Source organism: Coffea arabica, chromosome 3e (genome assembly GCF_036785885.1).
Source record: "Coffea arabica cultivar ET-39 chromosome 3e, Coffea Arabica ET-39 HiFi, whole genome shotgun sequence".
Classification (NCBI taxonomy): Eukaryota; Viridiplantae; Streptophyta; class Magnoliopsida; order Gentianales; family Rubiaceae; genus Coffea; species Coffea arabica.
Window position 1 is genome coordinate 6,379,786 of NC_092315.1, and position 17,712 is coordinate 6,397,497.

Here is a 17,712-nt window from a genome sequence, read left to right on the forward strand (position 1 = left end):
CATATTTTTCACAAATATATATATATATATATATATATATATATATATATATATATATATATATATATATATATTGACGAAATCAAGAAATTTGAATCTTCATCTCTTAATTAAAGCTCCAAAAAAACAAGTAAGAAATTTTTTCCAAGCCAATTAATCCAAATTATTCTTGGTAACTGCTAAACATGGTGGAGGACCGATGACGCTGCATAAAATGCAAGGACAAGTGACAAAAATAAGGTTCCGAGATAACATTGATGGAGCAGTAAGTACATTTTTAAACAAATTGCAAACGAGGACAATCTGTCCAGAAATTCAAGAATTTAAAACAATAGTTTATTTTGCTTGTTCGTTTGTAGATTTTAGGAATTTGAAACAAATTCTGTTACCAAGAGTTTTGTTTACTTGTTGACTTCTTGTAGTTTGATTAGCTATTTGGAGGGATACATATATACATATATATATATATATATATGTAGTGGAAAATAGGAGGTCTTGAATTCTCTTCTTACCCGGTTTCCAGCCGTTTCCCTGAGAGAAGCGTAGGTGCAATAGAGTAGCCCGTTAGCTGAAAAGACAAGCAGTAAGTAATATTTTCTAATTACTGGGCAGAAGGGACTTACATTGTTCATGTGGAATTGCCTGAATCAGAAACTGAGTTTTCCACCTCAAAAGTTCTTCAATGCCTAATGAAGTTCTCGAGAGTTGGTACAATTCTTTTCTCCCAACAACAACAACTGAAAGCTCAAATGAAGCACGTACCTCGAATAATATATCCTTATCACCATGTTTTCAAATGGTTTTGCAGCCAAACTATCAGAGCAGGATGTCAAAGAAATGGAGCAGAAGCCTGCAGGCTTTCTATCCGCTAATCCCCAGAAGGTTCTGTCTCTGCATACCATGCATTCTCCTAGTTTTTTGGAGTTGCATAGGAGTTTGGAATGAATCAAATTATGGTAAGGCTGTGTCATTGTTGGAGTCATACACAGCGGGATACATAACACCGGATCACCGGTCATTTGGTGAAGAAGGAATGCCTGCGCCACCTGCTCAATGCTTATAGGAAGGGAAAGTGCGAGTTCACTACCACAGCATGCAATAACAAATTGATCAGGGCAAGGTCTTTCAGTTATTTGAATGGTGGCGGTGGGAAAGGTGTAGAGGATCATAATGGCCATGGCACTCGATGAAAACTGCTAGCACAGCTGCTCGAAACTTTGGTAAAAGCCTGCAACTCGAGATGTTTCATGAAGAAACTAACGTTGTCTGCAGAACAAACATGGGCTTGATATGCATATGTAAATATCGCCAGCTGGATGGTTTTTTTTTTTTTTTTTTTTTTTTTTTGCTGCTAATATCCTCGCTCTTTTTATGCATATGTAAATGGTTTACCTAATAAGTCTGCAGCACTATATGTAATAAAGAAAGGCAAGAAAATCAAAGTAAGGATTAAAGAAAAATGATCATTTAGGTCCCTTATCTTTGGAGTCTCAGCTAATCTGGTCTCTTAGTTATTAATCTCTCCAATTTAGTTCCTCATCATTATAAAATAAACCTGATGTAGGACTTGTAATGAAAAATTAGAAAATTCTGATGGAATTGATTACATACAGGGCATGTGGACCTTTAAAAATGACAAAGTTAGTCCCTCATCTTGGAGGTCAAATCTAATTTGATCCCTTATATGCCTTCACCTATCAATTTAAACTCCCATTCCTATAAAATAAAGTCTGTGGGACTTTTAATGGAGAATTAGAGACCCTTAAAGGAATTGGTCTTATAACATGGTATAATAGGTATTTGTGCCTTTGATATAAAAAGGTCAGAACCTGAAAAATCATACAAGTCACTATCCTAATTTTGCCATTTTCTCTCTCCCATTTTTTCTTTAAAATCCCTACTTAGAACCTCTAATTCATAGCTTACATCAAATGCCAGTAATGCCAAAATTATGGATGTTTAAATTGTAAAGATAATGAGATAGACAAAAATTGTTTGCTTTTCTATCTCCACAATTAAAATATCCACAATTTTTGTTTACCAGCATGAGATGAAAATCTATGAATAAGTGGGCGAATTTCTAATTAAAAGTTTGAGCTCGGTTTTATTTTATGAAAATGAGGACTTTAAATTAGTAGACGGTGATATATAAATGACCAAATTGGAGTGACTTGAAAATAAGGGATCAAAATGGTAATTTTCCAAGGTCCACATGCCATGCAAGTGACTAGTTGCTTTAATTTTTTTAATTTTTTTCATTTGAGGTCTGTGATTGACTTTAATTTATAGAAATGAGGGTTTCAATCAATAAATTTGATAAATAAGAGACCAAATTGGCTAAAACCCTTAAGCTAAAAGTCATTATTGGTCGTTTTCCCCCAGGATTAAAGCCCCGGACCTTATTGCATAATATACAATATATGACTTTATTGTAGCACCATTTGAAAGCTCATTTCGAGACATATTACTTGACTAATGATCTAATACGTAATTTTAGATTTAAACATACATACATATAGACAGAGAGACGGATATATATATATATATATATATATATATATATATAGTAGGATTTTAAATTTCTACAACTACAGATTTTCTGCAGAAATATAAAAGCAACCGTTTTCATGAATTAAATCTTTTTTTTTTTAAATTTTTTTTCTTTGTGCTGTTGGAACTATTCCCTGTGTACGACGTAGCATGTTCGAGACTTGGGCCTGTAGAGGTAGCCCATGACTAGTTGCCTTCCTGGCTTGCCGTTGTGCCAAGAGTTCGGCCCATCACGGTTGTAAGCCCATTGCTAGATGCGCATGCAAGTTTTCTTTTTGGATGTAAGTCACTAGCCGCTGCAGCATCTAATACGCTATTTTGCTTTTAATCCTCATGAATTTTAAGAAATATAGTACATGCTAATTTTTATATCCTAAATCATTTTTATGTGCTCTACCCATTTCAGTCTACAAAATTGTACACTGATAGTCTATTGCATCTCATCCATTCAACTTTCTAATCACTGTTAAGTTTTAATAACTTAATTAAGAACTTGATATTAAATAGTAAATGAAGACAAGTGACAAAAGGAAAAAATCATATATTTTCTCTTTCTTAGTATCACTTTTTAATTGCTGGTTGAACCTAACTATTACAAGATAATAAATCTCAAAAGAGGTTAATGTAATTTTTAAAATCTAAAAGGAGGCCAGTGAAATAATCAGAAACCTCAAGGGAGATCTCTGAAATTATCCCTTGAATTTTTTCTCTCTTTAGAATTCAACTAGCTTTGAGAGGTTTTCAAAGGGTTTTGTTTTGTTTTTCAAGTCTATCATTATTTTATATGTCTATCTTTTAATCTTTTAGGCTCGATTGTTTAATATCCCAATAGATATAAACAATCGCGAATGTTTTGGTGGAAGATGAAAAACACTTGCAGATATAACAAAGGTCTCTTCATGTTCTATGTTTTATACAGGTCATTTTTTTTTTTGTTTAAACATCTTTAAATCGATGCCCAACAACCACATGGTACTTGAACTCAGTGGAATAGCGATTGCAGAAGGCATATGCGATTCTCCAGCAATTCATATTCTTATTACAGTTTTATTTATTTAAAAAAAAAAGGAAAAACCCTTTGAAAATACTAGGAAATATTCCGTCTTCAGAAGCCATACAGAACTCTCCAAATCTAGCGACGAAGTAGCCAATGAGCTTCAAAGGTGAAATCAATATTGTTCCAACTCATCAAGACTCCTTCTTCAGAAATGAACCAAAATAAAGTGGAGTGGAGTCCATGTTTATGTTTTGCAGGGCAAAAGGCTTCGAATTCAGCTCCATAACGAGTCCAATCTGCGCCGCAAGTATAAACACCCTTGTGGGTGATTTTGATACTCAGCATATCTCCTCCATGCAATTCTTCGCCTTCGAAAATATTCTGTCCGGCAACCATACAATCGAGAAACACCGGTGCGGTGTTGTTCTCCATCATCATCTTAATGTGGACATTGGCATAGGAGTGCTCAGTTATAGTGCTGCTATTTTCAAATGCGGCTGATGAGGAGGCTGCTAAGGTTAGCATGGAGATAAACAGAAGAATGTGGGTAGCGGAGACCGCCATTTCTTAAGCAGATAATGGCTCTATGGTGAAGGGGAGAGACGCTGCACCTGTACCTGTTTTTATAGCCAGCCACTTGGGATCTGGTGATGGAAACATTTGCTGAATTTTTCAACACACGTCAGACCCAGTTCCGGGACTCTAAGATCAAAACCCGTAAAATATACGAGTCGGATCGAAGTCTACTACGTTAAAAGGGGTCTGAATTCGAAATTTTCAAATCCGGCCTAAACTCGACCTGTTATGTAGTTACCGGTGTTTTATTAGTTAATTTCTTGTGATAGTAATTCTTGTCTAGTAAATTATATATGGACCATTAATTGAAAATTCCCTAGAGAGTCTACTGAAGAGTCCAGCTGAGCTGTATTAAAGTCTTTATTGTCATAAGAAATTCTCATTTTTTGAATCGTCAATCAATCTTCTTGTTAAAACATGAGAGTTCAAATTCTATGCTAAATATATGAAATGTCTCTACACAAAAATATGCATATATAGTATCAGAAATGTTTTGAGATATCTACATACAAAACTTAAGGCTGTACCTGGATCAATGTAACAAATCACATGATTCATACTTGGCTGCCCAGACTTGCATATGCAAACACTAGCTTGTATGAAATCGAAAACAGCGTAGGACTTTTGGCCAAATGCACATGAAAAAGCTTAATTGATAACATTATGATAATGCTAACTGATAATTATTCACTAAAACCAAATCCTCTTGCAAATTACAAAAATCAATCCACTTGAATTCTTAGGTACTGAAAGTAAAGCCCCATAAGGCAAGAAGCTATTTTATCCATCATGGCCATCAAGCAAAACTAAACTTTCATCATACATGTCCACCCTAAGATCACCCTCTACATCTGGGAAATTATAATTGATGTCAAGATCCTTGTATGAACCATCTTCTGGATTATAAAGCACTAACCTCGATCCGAGCTTTAGCAATAATTCACTCCCATTTAGTAAGAACACAGGTTGGAAACGAATGTCGAATCGAAATCCACGTCCAGGATCTTCAGGATAGCGAATCAAAAACATTTTTGTCCAAGATTGTCTAATGCCACACTCAGTCAAAATCCAGATATCCACTTCCAGATGCTTCAAGTCATCATGAAGCCAAAGCAGGCCAAGACACCCTTCCCCCAAAACTCCTATATTCCATCCCCAAAAGCTCACCTTCTCCATATGATTTTCTGGCAGTTGAATATCTCCGTAAGTCTCATCAACCAAATCAAAACTAACGATTTTATTTGCAGGACGGTCGTCTCCATACCCGTTAGAGATTGCAGCCCAATAAAGCTTCCCATTTACAAAATGGCCGCCACGAGTATCTTGCAAAGACCAATTGTCTAGGGGTAAATGTTTTTGGAAATCCTCATCCATCTTCCAAGAAGCTGTCCTTTGACTATAAATTCCAACAACTTTTCTTCTCAAATTCTTTCGCAAGTTATTAGATAAAAGTGTGAAAACTTTGTAATCGTCATGCAACCCATCATACCCGAACCCATATGTTACAACACCAGAATATTCCTCGAAGTCAAATCCCCAATGGGGTAGCCTCCTGTATTTCCTGATCGATGGATTCCACAAAAATAAACACATGTCATCTGTAGAATTGAAGAAAGTCCAGCCCCGGGTCTCCCTGATAGCAATGCAAACCAACCCGTTACACGAGCCCACAATTTCAATTGATTTTTGTGCTGGATGTTGAATATTTGTAGCTTCAGTCACGGATGATGCAAAGATTGGATCAGTTATCATGTTAGTTGCCTCAGCCGTTGGTGAATACAACACAGAGTAAAGACTACATTCTGTGAGGCAATCATAGACTGGGGGACAGGAAATAGAGAAAATTAGCTTCCGTTGAGCAGTATCACAGGCGTTGGATGATGTTTTACGATAGTTTTTGATGAATTCCGGGCTTGAGATTAAAGATTTCCAAGCTTTCGACACGCACATGAGTGTCAAAAGGGACTGGATTGGGAGCCGTAGGAGGATATCAAAGACGAGTTCGACAGGGAGTTGATCACAGAAAACCTTGGGAGCGTTGCTTTCCATTATTGGAGGAACTTAAAGTTGGCCGCAACCACAAAAAATATACTTTCAATAATAACACAAAAGCCTCAAAATATTAGAAAAGGTAACAACAGAGGGTGACAGACTGGGGAAGAAGATACAGCGTCAAGGATCGAATAAATTAAGGAGCTAAAACCGAATTCTGATGAAAATTTGGAAACAAGACTGGATCCAGAAAGCCCTATTTGTTTCCTAAACTAATTTAACAACGAAACAAATTATACTAGGGTACGTTTTATCCCGCTTAACTCATTTTTATAGCATCTTACCCCTTTCCTATAAAGTAACTAATACCTTCCTTTTTTTTTGGGCAAAAGATCAGTTTTTATTTCTATTGCCGATAAATTCAATAGCAAAAGAATCAATAAAATTTTTTTGGTAGAAAAAGGGGTTTGAATGGATTTAATTTCGATCATCACCACAGGTCAAGACATACCCCAAATTATGGTAACTTATAGGAATTCTTACAAATAAGCCACAAATACCGTTCTCATATTACACAAAAAAAGGGAAAAAAAAACCGTTTTTTTAAAGAAGTGATTCATCCTTATTAACTGAATGCACTTATATTGACAAAGAATAGGTAGGTTTCGCTAAGAAAAGGCTCCTTGTACATCCACAACTTGGTTAAAGTTTAAAGCATGATTTTTAAAAAGAATAAATCTTATATACATTGACGATATATATATTATTACGATTAGATATACGACACATATGTAAAATTTGAGTTTTAAATTTAAATTTGAATTAGGTGTCATACATATAATGGTGAAAGTGTATATATTGTCAGTGTATAGAAAATTAATCCTTTTAAAAATTCTAAGGCTAAGGAAACTATTCAAAAACTACTTATGTCATAACTAATCTTAATGAGAAAAAAAAAAAACTAAATAGAGCCTTTAACTCAAGTAGCATGTACAAACAGGAGAAAACATGTTATGCATAAGAATCCCTTTAATAGGATTTTTTGTAAAATTTTAATATTATACCCTTGGAAGAGTTATATATAGTTAACTTACAAAATTTATTGTTACATATTTTTAATTTGGTGTGAGCAAAAACCAATGAATCAAGCCATACTACAACTTCATTTGGGATTATAATAATTTATAAAGAAGCACTTTCTGAGAAATTTTTTTTTGAGGATATCGACATACAAAAATAATGCTGTACTAGGAACTTACATGATTTGTACATGACTAGCAACCTTTGCACTAGCAAAAAGTAGCTTGCATTAAATCTAAACATTTTGCTAAAATCACATGACAAAACTCAGTTTGTAACACCTTATAATAATACTAATTGGTAATTATAATCATTCACTAATACTAAATCATCTAGCAAATTACGAAAATCAAGGCACTGGAAATTCCTAATTTAGGCACTCAAAGTAAAGGAACAATAAGCTATTTTATCCATCATGGGCATCCAGCAAAACTAAATTTTCATCATACATATTGATAGGGTATAATTTGTTAGTAATTTTATTATTAATTTCCTCTTTTATCCCTGCCAAATATTGTGTTAATTGTCGATATCTACTTAGATTTGGTATCTGGATTTAATTTCAGGGAATGAAGCAAAAAATTACCAAAAAGGAGGGACTTGCTCCATAAGTGGGAGACTTAAGAAGAAAGTCCCATGGACTTGGCCCACAAGAGGAGACGGATTGCCTTGGTCTTTGCTCCTGGCTGACTAGTAGCCGCGGACCAAGAGTCCTAAAACATCAACGGAGCTTTCTTCTTGTATTTCTTTTAGCTTCCCAATTTCGGTGGGGACCACGAGAGGAGAAAAGGCTTTTTCTTCATTTGGCCTTTAAGAGAAGTAACGTACAGAGATGGGAAACAAGAAGCAATTCGGCAGAGTTTCCTTCTTGGACTTTGACTCTCAATTCGGCGGGATCCACGCACTAGGAGAGGCATTAGTCCTCTTTGGCTTTAAAAACAAGTACACGGATGGAGATCAGGGGATGAATACTTTTTATCTTTAGTTCTTATCGAAGCTTTAGGATAGTTTTAGTTTTTTCGTTTCTTTCTTGGCTCTTTTGATGGCCTGGACCTCAGTGGAATTACTTGAAGATTTTCTCATGAGGCGTGGCTAAGTTTGTCTAGTCAAGAACAACGGAGGATTTGGTTCTACTAAATTTGTGAGATCGAATTAGTTTTTATTTATTCCCATTATTCACTGGTATTTGTCTATCTTCTGCTTTATGTTCATATGGTTGTTTTATTATTCGATTATCCAGGGCCCGGATTCTAGATTAATTCAATAACCTGAAGCCAATTAGGGTAGTTAAATCCGTAATTGTTTAATTATTCTAAACTGGTGGCAACTGGCATGATTGGATTTGTGTCAGGGAGATAGGCAGGCTAACTTAAAGAGACCCTCGTAGCATGTTGATTGGTTAGAATTAGGCTCTTCTAATTATTCATGCAATTAGGGAATTGAACTTCTATAGTCGTACCTAGGGTTATTTCCTGATTAAAGAAATAGTCAACGGTCGTACCTTGGCTATCGACAAATTGAGGAAGAGTTGGTTGTTTATCGCGTGTATGACAACTATAACTAATTTATCAGATAGTAACTGGAATAATCCTTGCATCTGTGATCGAATTAAGTGAACCATCTCCGAAGTTGTCTCTTGGCTAGAGTTCGTCCATTATTATTTTTATTGTGATAATTAGTTATTTGAGTTGTAGTTATTTTATTTTAATTAATTTATTCCAAGTAATTTAGTTACTATCATTTTCAAAACCCCCCCATATCTGGAACTTGAGAAGAAATTAAATTATCCCCAGTCCCTGTGGATTCGACCCTGCTTACCGCTATATACAGAATTTGTATTTTATTTAAGCAGGTATTTATTATTGCACAGGTTTGACGCCTGTCAATTTTTGGCGCCGTTGCCGGGGACTGGTGCCAGATTAAATTGTTTCTTTTTGAGTTCATCTTGTTTTTATTTTTTATTTATTTTTCTCTTATTTTTTTTATTATAGTTTATGGCTTCTAACACTCCGTATTTTGGTGATAGACTGGATTTTGTTTCCGGGGAAGGCGATGAGACTAGTTTTTTTGCTAAGTTTGCATATTCAGTGGCAGTAAACTCTATTAGAGAAAGAATGGCTGCTGCAACCTGTAAAATTTGTTATGCCAGGGATCATTCGACCGGTATGTGCCCCGAATATCAAGATAATCTGAGTGTCCCACTCAATAATTATGGAGATTTTTCACCATGGTCTCAAACGTGGTATAACCCTAATCCAAACGGGTATGATCAAGGATGGTGGGATAACTCCAGTTATAATTATACAACAGGGCCACTAGATTTTCAACAGCTAGAGTCTCAAGAACCGTCATCCATGTCAGGTATGTCTCTTGAAGAAATGGTTGAATTAATAGCTACTAACACATATCAAATTCAACAGGAGGTATATCAACTTCAACAGGAGACACAAAAGATGAGTGAAGAGATGAAAGAAGCAAGGCTTGAATGGGCATTTAAAACGAGCAAATTGATTTCTCCAGTTTTTAAAGAATTGTCCTCACCGACTATTATCGACCATGAGGAAGATGAGAGTGCAATTATTCTGACAAATGACATGGTACTGCAAGAGTCTCGAGAAGAAGAATCTAAAGATGTAGTTGAAAAGAAAGTTGAAGAGCAAGAATTGAGACCCCAACATCAAATGGTTCAAGTGAATGAATCCAGTGAACTATCTCCAAATGCGGTGACATCTCCTCCATTCCTTGATCAATATTTTCCTGACTCTTATTCTTTAATTCTTGTTAGTGAGATTGATTTTATTATACCAGACGATTTTGAATTTCATGCCAGGAATAAATTAAGAGTCATGATGGCAAAATATCTCGAACCAATAAGTGCTCTTGATGGAGGAGTGAGTGAAGATTTAAGATCATCACTTGTTTGTTTGGTGCCATTTACTAGTCCATGGAAGCCCGTAGCTCGTGTGCCCAAGAATTACTCTATTTACGAGGGCTATCAGGATTACATAGAAGATGAAGCACTGAAACGAGCCACAAGATTTTATCCTCCATGAATACACATGAAAATGTCTAGCCAAAAACATTAAAGAAAGGCGCTACTTGGGAGGCAACCCAAGACTATTTGTTTCAGTTTTCATGCATTTTTGAAGTTTTAGTTAGGTGTTGGTAGCAATTAATAGTTTGATGTTTGGTGACAGGGAATTGGCATTTAGGCGTGCCCACGCCAGGTGGTCACGCCTGAGGGAAAGAAATTTTCGTTCAGGATCTGCGAACTCTATAGCAGTTAGACGTGCCCACGCTAGGTGGTCACGCTAACGGTGCGAGAAATTTCGCCGGATGGTCAAAAGATGAGGGAGCGGTTAGGCGTGCCCACGCCTAAGACTGGGTTTCTTTGTAAAAAAAAAAAAAAAAAAAAAAGTTAAAAAATTTCACATTGAGAAAATTCAAAAACTCAAAAAAAAAAAACATTTTTTTCTTTTTTCTTCAAAAATTCAAATTTTGAAATTTCAAATTCGGGAAGAAAATTTGGAAAAAAACATTGAAAAAAAAAACCCAAAAACTATTTTTTTTTTCTCCTTCTTTTCTTTTTCTTTCTTTCTTTCTTTTTTTTTTTTCCTTTCTTTCTTTTCTTTCTTCCTTCTTCCCCGCTACTTTCCCTTTTTCCCTTTTCTTTTCTTCTTCCCCTGCCCACGGCCGTCCACCCACAGCTCGCCGAGCTCCGCCGCGTCTCGCCGTCCGCCACCTTCACACCACCACCGCATCACTCCGCCTCCACGCTCCAAGCTCCAAGCTCCATCAGCCGCCACTCATTTCTCTCCCACAGCCCGTGACCGCCGCTAACCCGCTATCTCCACCAGCGGCTGCAACCTCGCACGCCACCAATTCCACCCTTTCTCTGCTGTCTTGCGCGCACCACCAGGCGCGACAGCCGCGGGCCTCACCTTTCCCCCTACTGTCTACCATCCTCAGCCGCACGCCACAGCCAGCCCATCGCCACGCGCAGCCCAGCGAGCACGCCGTCCGCCGCAGCTTCACAAGCCACCTCCAAGCTCGCCGCGCCTCGGCCGCGTCACCATCCTCAGCCGCCTACCTCCAGCTCGCTTCCACCCCAGCACCAGCTCCAACCCTCTCGCGGCCGTCCACCCCAGCACGTTACCACCTGTCAATTTTTGACAGGTGGAGGTATTGCAATTCCTGCCTCAATTTGTCTTATTCTGAACCCTAAATTGCGAAATTTTGTACCCTTGCTTGGGCTTCTTGTTGGAAAACAGCAGGCAGTGATTTTAGACATTTTCTGGGGTTAATTTTGGGTAGAGCTGAGTTAAACTGCTGCGATATTTGGGGGTACTTTGGGAGTAAGTTGCCCATTGCTTCTGGCTTTAATTTCCGCTCATTTTTTGCGTTGCTGGGTGTTAGAATCCATGTTGTTCACTAGGTTGGTTATTTGCTTTAATTTCTCCCTATACACTCACCAGTGGTACTGGTGATGGTAGTTGTTTAACATCTGCTAATCGTGTGTTCTGGATTGCCTAATAAAGCGAGTTGTGACTACTGGGCATTTATGATTGAGTCGTTCCTGACCACCCTGTGATTGAGTGTTTGGATAAAGCAGGGGGTGAGTTAGGCAATTTCTAGGGTAAAATTTTGGACGGAATTGGGTTTAATTGCTGCCATACGTGGGGATATTTTTCTGATATTTATTGAGTTGCTGCTGTTTGATTTAAATCCTCCCTGTGTGTACACCAGTGGTACTGGTTGCATTGTTGCTTACAGTTTCTTGATCCTTAGTGCTTAAATTGTTTTTCGAATCCTGAACTGTGGTTGCTGGAATTGCCAATTTCTGTGGTCAATTGCTAATTTTAGCAGGTTGAATTGGGTAATTAACTGTCCAATTGGAGACAGTTGTTACGATTTTGGGTCCATTTGTGTCTAAATTGTATAATTTGTGTCGAGTTGTGGGTAATTTGCTACGGCTGTTGGTTAAATTAAGAGGTGCCTGTTACGCTTAAATTTGCTTATTGAAGTGGTTACCTCTAATTGTCTTGCTCAGGAGCATTTTATCCTTTTGGTTTCCTTTACTAAGCTCTTTGGAACACTTGTTGCATTTTGGACTGTCTTGATTCTGAATTTGACTACGTTTGGACCATAGGTGCTTATTGATTGCAATTGCTATAAGTGTTGGGGTATTTGTATGTCCTCTGGGTGGTTGAATTGTGCTTTTTATTCGTTGGGTTGGCTTTAAAATTGTTATTGCTTTGAATTTTCGGCTTCCATTATTTGTTGGCAATTGTAGTCTCTTGTTGCTTAGAGTGATATCTAGAGTCCATGGTGAAGCCACGATTGGCACCAGCTTCAGATGCGAGTTGGTCCACAATTTCCACCTGAACCGCCCCTATTTTGATGACTTCAGGGAAGTGCCGTCGCCCCTCTCCTTCCTTCTGCTTTTACATTATCACATTGAGGGCAATGTGTCACATAGGTGTGGGGAGGGACAGCTGTGGTACAGCTAGTATTTCTAATTTTTAGTTTTTACATGTTTTCCTTTATTTTTGTTATTTGTTCTATTTTTCGTTTATTTTCTTTTCTTTCTTTTTAGTGGTCAGTCTTCATATGAATACCAAGTTTGATGCTGGATTATTATCTCTAAATCTGCTATTGCCAAGTTTATTAATAAAAAGGTATCAAGTTGATGTGGTTGAGCTCAGGAACATCCCTCTGGTGAATATCAGTAATTGCTTGACTTTTCTAATTTTTGGTTAACTTTTCTAGGCATAAAGAATGATAGTTGGCATTTTTCATGTGAATTGGTCCAGTTATTAATTTTAGTTCTCTATATTTGGAAATTTGAGGCTGGCTGCTGTTATTTTTTATTTTTAGTTATTGTGTTGTATGGTTGTAAATAAGAGTTGACTGTACTCCGCTAGTGATTACTACTGAGTAATCGGGAATCTTCACCTAAAGTGTCGATTTTCGCGTCAAAAGGTAGTAGTTGCTATGAGTGTGTGGTCCTGTAGCGATTGGAGCTGAGTAACCGGGCTCTTTCATCTGTCAAATGTTGGAGTTCGCGTCAAAAGGCTCTAAGGGCTATAGACTAAGTCTTTTGTTACTCAAAAAAAAAAAAAAAGAGAAAAAAATAAAATAAAGATTGTGTTAATATGTGAACAAGTCAGCTTGCCGGTTTGTGATCTTAATGTCGAGATTTTGATTAATGGTTGGACCATTTACTGATAGATGTGAGCAACCATTCCTTTTCCTTAGATTAGTTTGCTTTAAATTGGAGGAGTTGGTGATTGGGAAGCTAACCGGGTGGTTTTTCTTTGATTTTAACCTGTGATGCTTGATATATGTTTTTCTGGGTACCTTGGCAATACGGTAATTGGAGCAATAGCCATTATTAAATTTCGGTGTTCAATTGTTGTTCTCATGCTTGAGGGCAAGCATGGTTCAGGTGTGGGGGGAATTGATAGGGTATAATTTGTTAGTAATTTTATTATTAATTTCCTCTTTTATCCCTGCCAAATATTGTGTTAATTGTCGATATCTACTTAGATTTGGTATCTGGATTTAATTTCAGGGAATGAAGCAAAAAATTACCAAAAAGGAGGGACTTGCTCCATAAGTGGGAGACTTAAGAAGAAAGTCCCATGGACTTGGCCCACAAGAGGAGACGGATTGCCTTGGTCTTTGCTCCTGGCTGACTAGTAGCCGCGGACCAAGAGTCCTAAAACATCAACGGAGCTTTCTTCTTGTATTTCTTTTAGCTTCCCAATTTCGGTGGGGACCACGAGAGGAGAAAAGGCTTTTTCTTCATTTGGCCTTTAAGAGAAGTAACGTACAGAGATGGGAAACAAGAAGCAATTCGGCAGAGTTTCCTTCTTGGACTTTGACTCTCAATTCGGCGGGATCCACGCACTAGGAGAGGCATTAGTCCTCTTTGGCTTTAAAAACAAGTACACGGATGGAGATCAGGGGATGAATACTTTTTATCTTTAGTTCTTATCGAAGCTTTAGGATAGTTTTAGTTTTTTCGTTTCTTTCTTGGCTCTTTTGATGGCCTGGACCTCAGTGGAATTACTTGAAGATTTTCTCATGAGGCGTGGCTAAGTTTGTCTAGTCAAGAACAACGGAGGATTTGGTTCTACTAAATTTGTGAGATCGAATTAGTTTTTATTTATTCCCATTATTCACTGGTATTTGTCTATCTTCTGCTTTATGTTCATATGGTTGTTTTATTATTCGATTATCCAGGGCCCGGATTCTAGATTAATTCAATAACCTGAAGCCAATTAGGGTAGTTAAATCCGTAATTGTTTAATTATTCTAAACTGGTGGCAACTGGCATGATTGGGTTTGTGTCAGGGAGATAGGCAGGCTAACTTAAAGAGACCCTCGTAGCGTGTTGATTGGTTAGAATTAGGCTCTTCTAATTATTCATGCAATTAGGGAATTGAACTTCTATGGTCGTACCTAGGGTTATTTCCTGATTAGAGAAATAGTCAACGGTCGTACATTGGCTATCGACAAATTGAGGAAGAGTTGGTTGTTTATCACATGTATGACAACTATAACTAATTTATCAGATAGTAACTGGAATAATCCTTGCATCTGTGATCGAATTAAGTGAACCATCTCCGAAGTTGTCTCTTGGCTAGAGTTCGTCCATTATTATTTTTATTGTGATAATTAGTTATTTGAGTTGTAGTTATTTTATTTTAATTAATTTATTCCAAGTAATTTAGTTACTATCATTTTCAAAACCCCCCCATATCTGGAACTTGAGAAGAAATTAAATTATCCCCAATCCCTGTGCGTGGATTCGACCCTGCTTACCGCTGTATACAGAATTTGTATTTTATTTAAGCAGGTATTTATTATTGCACAGGTTTGACGCCTATCACATATCCACCTTAAGAATACCACGAAAACCCCGCAATTTAGATCTCACTTCGAGAATCTTGTATGCACCATCTTCTAGATTATAAAGTAGTAAAAGGGACTTAACTTTCAGCAATAACTCCCCCCTCTTTGATAAGAACACAGGGTGGACATTAAGGTGGAATCCAAGCCGACATTGAAGATCTTTAGGATAGCGAATCGAGCACATTTTGGTCCAGGATTGTGTAGCTCCATAGTCAGTCATAATCCAGACATCTAGGTCGGGAGTATGAAGCCAAAAGAAAGCAAGGCGTCCTTCCCCTAAAACTCCTATACTCCATCTCAAAGCATTCGACTTTCTCTTATAATTTTCTGGAAGTTCTATCTCCCCATAAGTCTCGTCAGCCAAATCAAAACTAACAATTTTGTATGAAGGATAGTGATCTTCCTCCTCGTGATGAAAGGTTCCGCTCCAATGGAGCTTTCCATCAACAAAATATCCCCCTTGAAATGGCAGAAAGCAATATTTTTTGAAAACCTCATTCGTCTTCCAGGAATTAGTCCTTTGACTATAAATTTCAACATCATAATCCTCAGCAATTTTCTCAGGCGAGCGGACACGTAAAAATGCGATAAATTTGTAATCATCATGCAACTCATCATACCCGAACCCATATGCTGCCACATCAGAATTCTCGAAATCAAAACCAAAACTGCATTGAGGCAGTTTCCTGTATTTCCTGATCGATGGGTTCCATAAAAAAAAACATAGGTCACGGATAGAATCTGAAGCAAACGGATTGAATGTGTATTCCATTGCAATGCAAACCAACCCGTTACATGAACCCACAATATCAATTGATTTTTTCGCGGGATGTTGAATTTTTGTAGCCTCAGTCATGGATGATGCAACCATATGTGTTACCATGTCGGTTGCCTCGATCGTGGGAGAATATAACACAGAGTCAAAATTACATTCTGTGAGGAAATCAAGGACAGGGGAAAAAGTACTAGAGAAAATCAGCTTACGGTGAGCAGTATTGCGGGCGTTAGATGTTTCCTTGAGATGGGTTTTGATGAATTCAGGGCTTGAGATTAAAGAATTCCAAGATTTCGAAACGCACGTGAATCTCAAAAGGGACTTAACTAGGAGCCGTAAGAGGATATCAAAGATGAGTTCAGGAGGGAGATGACCATGGGGAACCTTGGGAGCTGTGCTTTCCATTATTTGAGGAATTGATTTTAGGTTTGCCTGCCACCACACATGTTAAATAAATTAAATAAAACAAAAGTCTCAAAAGATTGGTAAAGGAAGAAACGACAGGGGGCTAAACGGAGAAGAAGAAGATAAATAGTAATGGAGCTAAAATCAAATTTTGATTAAGAAAAATGAGCTAAAAAGCCAATTTCACCAGTTGGAGGTCGGACTAAGAAAGCACTATTTGTTGGTTTCCCAATCTCATTTGACAACAGGTTAAATAATCAGTCCACCTCAAAGTTTTCTCCGTGTTGCATTTTATCCTACTGACCTAACTTATTAGTTCATATGAGGGAATTTTTCTTTGGTTGACTAAAAAAAAAATCGAGCTATTTAGAATTTTAGTAGTGTTAGGAGTTGATTTGTTATTTAAATGAAGCTATTTAGAATTTTAGTGGTTTTAGAAATTGATTTGTTATTTGGTAACTAGAATTAGAATTAGTATCAAAGTTGAATTGGGTTTAGATGTTAATATTGGAATAGGTTGTATTTCTGTTTAAGGGCTTGGAGTTAGATTGAGGTAAAATTAGGAAAACCGTCCGCAAATTTGGAGTTTTGAATATGTGATAGATTAAAAGCTTTAGTTTCTCCTGTACCATACTTTTCTTTGTTGCCATCCTTATTTTATGTTACAATTCTCGACTTTGGCTTATCCTGATTATGACCACAAAACAGGCAAGACACCTTTCTCTAAAACCTCCTATAGTCCATCTATAGAAATGATCCCTTGGATATTTCGGCTGTCCCATATGATCTGTGAGTTCAACCTCCCCAGAGCTCTCATTAGCCAAATCCAAACTAACAATTTCCTTTTCACAACGGTGGTAATAACTGCCTGAATTCGGGGTCCAATGAAGCTTGTCATTTGAAAATGTACCACCAGTTTTAGTAGTTACACGCCAATCTTGTAGAACAAGAATATGTTTGGCACCCTGATTCCTCTCCCAAGAATTAGTCCTTTGAGTAAAAACTTTAACCACTTGCTCACCTGGATCAAGAACCAAGCATAGAACTAAGTTAGCAACAACTTTGTAATCATCGTGCAATTCATCATGCCCAAACCCGTATGTAAGAAGACAGCTATGTACGGCAGTAGAATCCGTGTATCGGAATTCAAGACCAGAATCAGGCAGTCTCTTGTATTTCCTGTTGGATGGGTTCCACAAAAATAAGTGTCGCTTCTGGGTAGCAATGCAAACCCAATACGTTAACTGCTCTTGGATATGTTTCTTCAAATCTTCAGAATTGATTGGTCGAGGTATTGAATCGTAGGTGGAATAATTCATGTTTGTTGCCTCAGTGATGGGTGCGCATGCATAATGCTGAGTTAAGATCACATCCTTCGAGTTCAGGATTGGGTACTATATACATGAAACTAGAGAAA

General features: G+C 37.3%; 3 protein-coding genes across 3 annotated transcripts; all 3 read right to left on the bottom strand.

Moving 5' to 3' along the window:
• Positions 1-4,903: 4,903 nt before the first annotated feature.
• LOC113737970 (F-box/kelch-repeat protein At3g23880-like) lies at positions 4,904-6,172 on the bottom strand. The gene has a single exon (XM_027265102.2). The coding sequence runs from the start codon at positions 6,170-6,172 to the stop codon at positions 4,904-4,906; it is 1,269 nt and encodes a 422-aa protein (XP_027120903.2).
• An 8,917-nt stretch (positions 6,173-15,089) lies between these two features.
• On the bottom strand, positions 15,090-16,295 carry LOC113737971 (F-box/kelch-repeat protein At3g23880-like). Its single transcript, XM_027265103.1, has one exon. The coding sequence runs from the start codon at positions 16,293-16,295 to the stop codon at positions 15,090-15,092; it is 1,206 nt and encodes a 401-aa protein (XP_027120904.1).
• A 662-nt stretch (positions 16,296-16,957) lies between these two features.
• LOC113737972 (F-box/kelch-repeat protein At3g23880-like) lies at positions 16,958-17,614 on the bottom strand. Its single transcript, XM_027265104.1, has one exon. It carries the CDS (start codon positions 17,612-17,614, stop codon positions 16,958-16,960), a length of 657 nt encoding a protein of 218 aa, XP_027120905.1.
• Positions 17,615-17,712: the final 98 nt, after the last annotated feature.

Bases quoted from the DNA above. Each gene is read 5' to 3' on its own strand.
- LOC113737970 (XM_027265102.2), bottom strand. From the start codon at position 6,172: ATGGAAAGCAACGCTCCCAAGGTTTTCTGTGATCAACTCCCTGTCGAA.
- LOC113737971 (XM_027265103.1), bottom strand. From the start codon at position 16,295: ATGGAAAGCACAGCTCCCAAGGTTCCCCATGGTCATCTCCCTCCTGAA.
- LOC113737972 (XM_027265104.1), bottom strand. From the start codon at position 17,614: ATGAATTATTCCACCTACGATTCAATACCTCGACCAATCAATTCTGAA.